We start from the raw sequence: 3,242 nt of genomic DNA, 5'->3' as shown, positions 1-3,242 counted from the left end.
AAGGCTACATAGTTAATACGTAGCAAGCCAGGTATGTATCATGCATCCAGCAGCGCAACTTGACAAAGTGGAAACCAGTCGATTCGCGATGAAATACTTTAGGAGATTTCAGTAGCTGAAAACGGCTCGTACATCAGCTCCTTACACGATGCTAGGATTTTAGATTATCTGGCCCACTATCCAAGACTCCACCTCTGTGAGCCACCCTGTTCTCTGAACCTTAAATATCTAACCGACTACCTCGCCAAACGCGGCAGTAATACGGTCATAAAGTCTTTCCGGATCTCCAGCAGGTGTTCCAATCATCATTCTCGCTGTATCGCCGAATAGTATTGACCGAATGCGCAAACACAGTGGTTTGATCATGTCAAATGACTCCGGAAACTCCTTCATGATGTCCTCCAGACTGTTGACAGTCATGTGGCCCATTTTTGCACTCGCAATGTCTTTGAAGCTGCCTATTTCCCATTTGCGCAGAAGACTTTCTTCTGGCGCTGTTTCGCCCTCTTTGCGAAAACGTTTCACTTCATCCCATGCGCAGCGAGCGCACATCCATATGAGAACGTAGAAAAACGATTCTAGGTCATGGCGATAGGTGTGGTCTACGCCGCGAAGCACCTCAATCGCCATGAATTGCACCGTACCTGTCTGATGGCGTGCACCGCTTGGACCGCTGTTTCGTTCCTTGGCAAGATCAAGGTCGATGAGCATTCCCTTAAAGCCATCGGCTTGGTCTGGTCTTGTTATGATAATGTTGTTTGACGAAATGTCGCGATGTAGTATCCTGCCCTTCAAGTATAAGGATCGATGCGCTCGGATGGCATCACGGAGGGCCTCGAGGAGCTCGCGAATGGTGCTGAAGTCGCTGATGACACGTCCTGCAGGGGAAATGACAATGCAAGACAAAATGCGGTTCTCGTACGGGTCCTCTCGGTTTGGGGTGTATATGCTCGACTTCGCTTCGCCGCTCGCTTCGTCGTTTGCTTCGCTCGATTGATCGTACGCTTGCCTCAGTGTATACTTTTGACTGTTGGATCGCCGCGTCGTGCGAGGACGAGGATTATTGTCTGAGGACTTGCGTTTTCGGCTGGAGCCACTGCTCTCCGAGCCCTGCAGGCGATTATACCCGCATGATCGGTCCTGAGCTGTCGTTCGAAAGGCATGCCGTGTGCTGCTGGAGAACTCTAGGCCCGCTCGCAGATCAGCAATGCTGGTAATCTCGCGATGCCCTACTAGTGTAGCAACGCCTTCCACGTCCTTCTCCTGCGCCAGCTTCAGATGCTTCACTTCGGACGGTTGCCGCTTATCGGAACGCCAAGAAAACTTAGCCACGCCCTGTTTCGTCGAGAAGCACGTTGTTCCCCTGCACACCACGGCCCGTTGCCTGACAAGCAGCCGGTTCAATTCCACACGTTTGTCATCACCGTTGCCATCTTCCACTGTAATGTAACGATGGCTATTTTTCCACTCAATTGACATATCCAACCCCATCGCACCATTGTCCATGGTAGCATATGCAACAAGAGCACGCGCCACCTTCTCCGGTTCGTGATGAATGTTGAACTCGCCCGAGCTATATGCGCCAGAGCGATCGTACATCCACAGCTCCATTGTCGCAGCCTTGATGGTGAACGCGTGCACAAACCGGCGCATCGGTTGGTCGGCAAAGATGCTTCGAACGTGTCGCGTGAGTTGCAACATGCATGCTTTAAAGTCGGCGGTGGCAAAGGACCGCTTGTGCTCCCCAGCAACTAGCACGTGTTTATATTCAAATCGACCCTTCGTTCGTTCTGGTTTCTGGAAGAAGATGTCCATCTGGCCCCTGCGCTCTTTAAACTCGGTCGCACTTTTATTGGTATGCAGAGTATATTGCGCCCCGGCCAAGGCTTTCTCCTCGAGCCCTTGCAGCCATTTCCATACCGCTGCTTCCCACGGGTCGGCCGGGAAGTCGATCCATTTTGTTCCGTCGTGATTTGCCAGGATCGACTTTAGCATTTTTGCCTGAGCTTTGGTCCAGTTTGCTGTATCGAAGTGCTTCTCGAAAAACCCGGGCACTCCCCTGTGGGTGCAGTCTTTTATTTCGTAGAATAGCTCACGCTCGACGATGTCGCGCGTTTCACTGTCCTCGAGCCTGCTGGAGCTTGTTTTGACTGGCGTCCCATGGCCTGTCGGAATGATGCTCGATGGCGGAGGTGTTGACGGGTTGACAGTGTCAATGAGGTCGATAACCGCGGCCCAAACGTCGGTGTCGGGGGAGTCCGTGGCGACGGCGTTGATAAGTGGGCGGAAATGATCGAACTTGAGCAGGCCTCCTCGTACATGCTGAAGTATAGTGAGTAGTTTAACGGCCACATTGACTCCCCCGTCTGGCAAAGCAAGGTTGTACGCGGCAGGCGAGGCAATCAAAACTGGCAGGACAGTGGCAACGTCAGTGCGCCAGGCTTCATTAGATCCTTCCAAGTGGCTTAGCTTTTGTGAAAAACGCGTGAGTGAGTCGTTGAGGGGACAATCTGCGATAGTGTTGATTTGCTCCTCTGTCAGCGTCATTTCGAGGCGTCTGGTAGTGTTCGCGGTCGCGTAGGATTTTGGCGAATAGAATGTTAACAGATGAGAGGCGCGACAGGTCACGTGTGCTGGGGCGGTGGTAACAGGCACCGCTCGCGGATCAGTATTGCGACGGCGGATAGCGAGAGGAACAAGCCGAGGAAGCTGAGGTTGAGGGGGATGACGAATTTATAACCCAGTGCATTCGTGGCAGGGGTTAAGGGTCACGGGAGCGAGCTTCAATGACATGTTGTGACCCCGATCTAGCAGAGCCTCATCGGATACTGGCAGGCCAGCCCGGCGCATTGCAGGGACAGGGACACAGAGCTGGCAGAACTGAGCGATCACATTATTTCGATGGAGGCTTGGGTTAGTTACTGTTCGTGGCTGTTCGTTTGGGACCCCTTCATCAAACGCAGAAGCTGCGGATAATAGCAGCGGCTTCGCATCGAAATTGGATTCCCAACGTCTCGGCAGCTGTTTCGTCTTGACGTTGAAGTACTGTGCTAAGGTGGGGACCGTCATGGCCCAGAGCCCAAAGATGACCTCCGCCAAATTACGGCTTGAAGCGGCAACGGGCTCTTCGCTTGTTGGGCGGTGGATCAGAATTCGTGTTCATCTCCGTCAGTGTCTGGACGGGAGCATGTGAATGAAGCATGGAGAAAATAGAACAGTCTGGACACGGTAAATTTGTATAC

At 52.7% G+C, this 3,242-nt stretch overlaps 1 protein-coding gene across 1 annotated transcript; it reads right to left on the bottom strand.

Moving 5' to 3' along the window:
* Positions 1 to 228: 228 nt before the first annotated feature.
* BBA_10149 (serine/threonine-protein kinase Sgk2) lies at positions 229 to 2,547 on the bottom strand (the record flags this gene model as incomplete). The annotated part of the gene is made up of 1 exon (XM_008605246.1): positions 229 to 2,547. The coding sequence occupies one exon, from the start codon at positions 2,545 to 2,547 to the stop codon at positions 229 to 231; it is 2,319 nt and encodes a 772-aa protein (XP_008603468.1).
* Positions 2,548 to 3,242: the final 695 nt, after the last annotated feature.

The sequence above is a fragment of the Beauveria bassiana genome (genome assembly GCF_000280675.1).
Source record: "Beauveria bassiana ARSEF 2860 unplaced genomic scaffold BBA_S00093, whole genome shotgun sequence".
Lineage (NCBI taxonomy): Eukaryota > Fungi > Ascomycota > Sordariomycetes > Hypocreales > Cordycipitaceae > Beauveria > Beauveria bassiana.
This window is presented reverse-complemented; position numbering and strand designations above follow the sequence as displayed.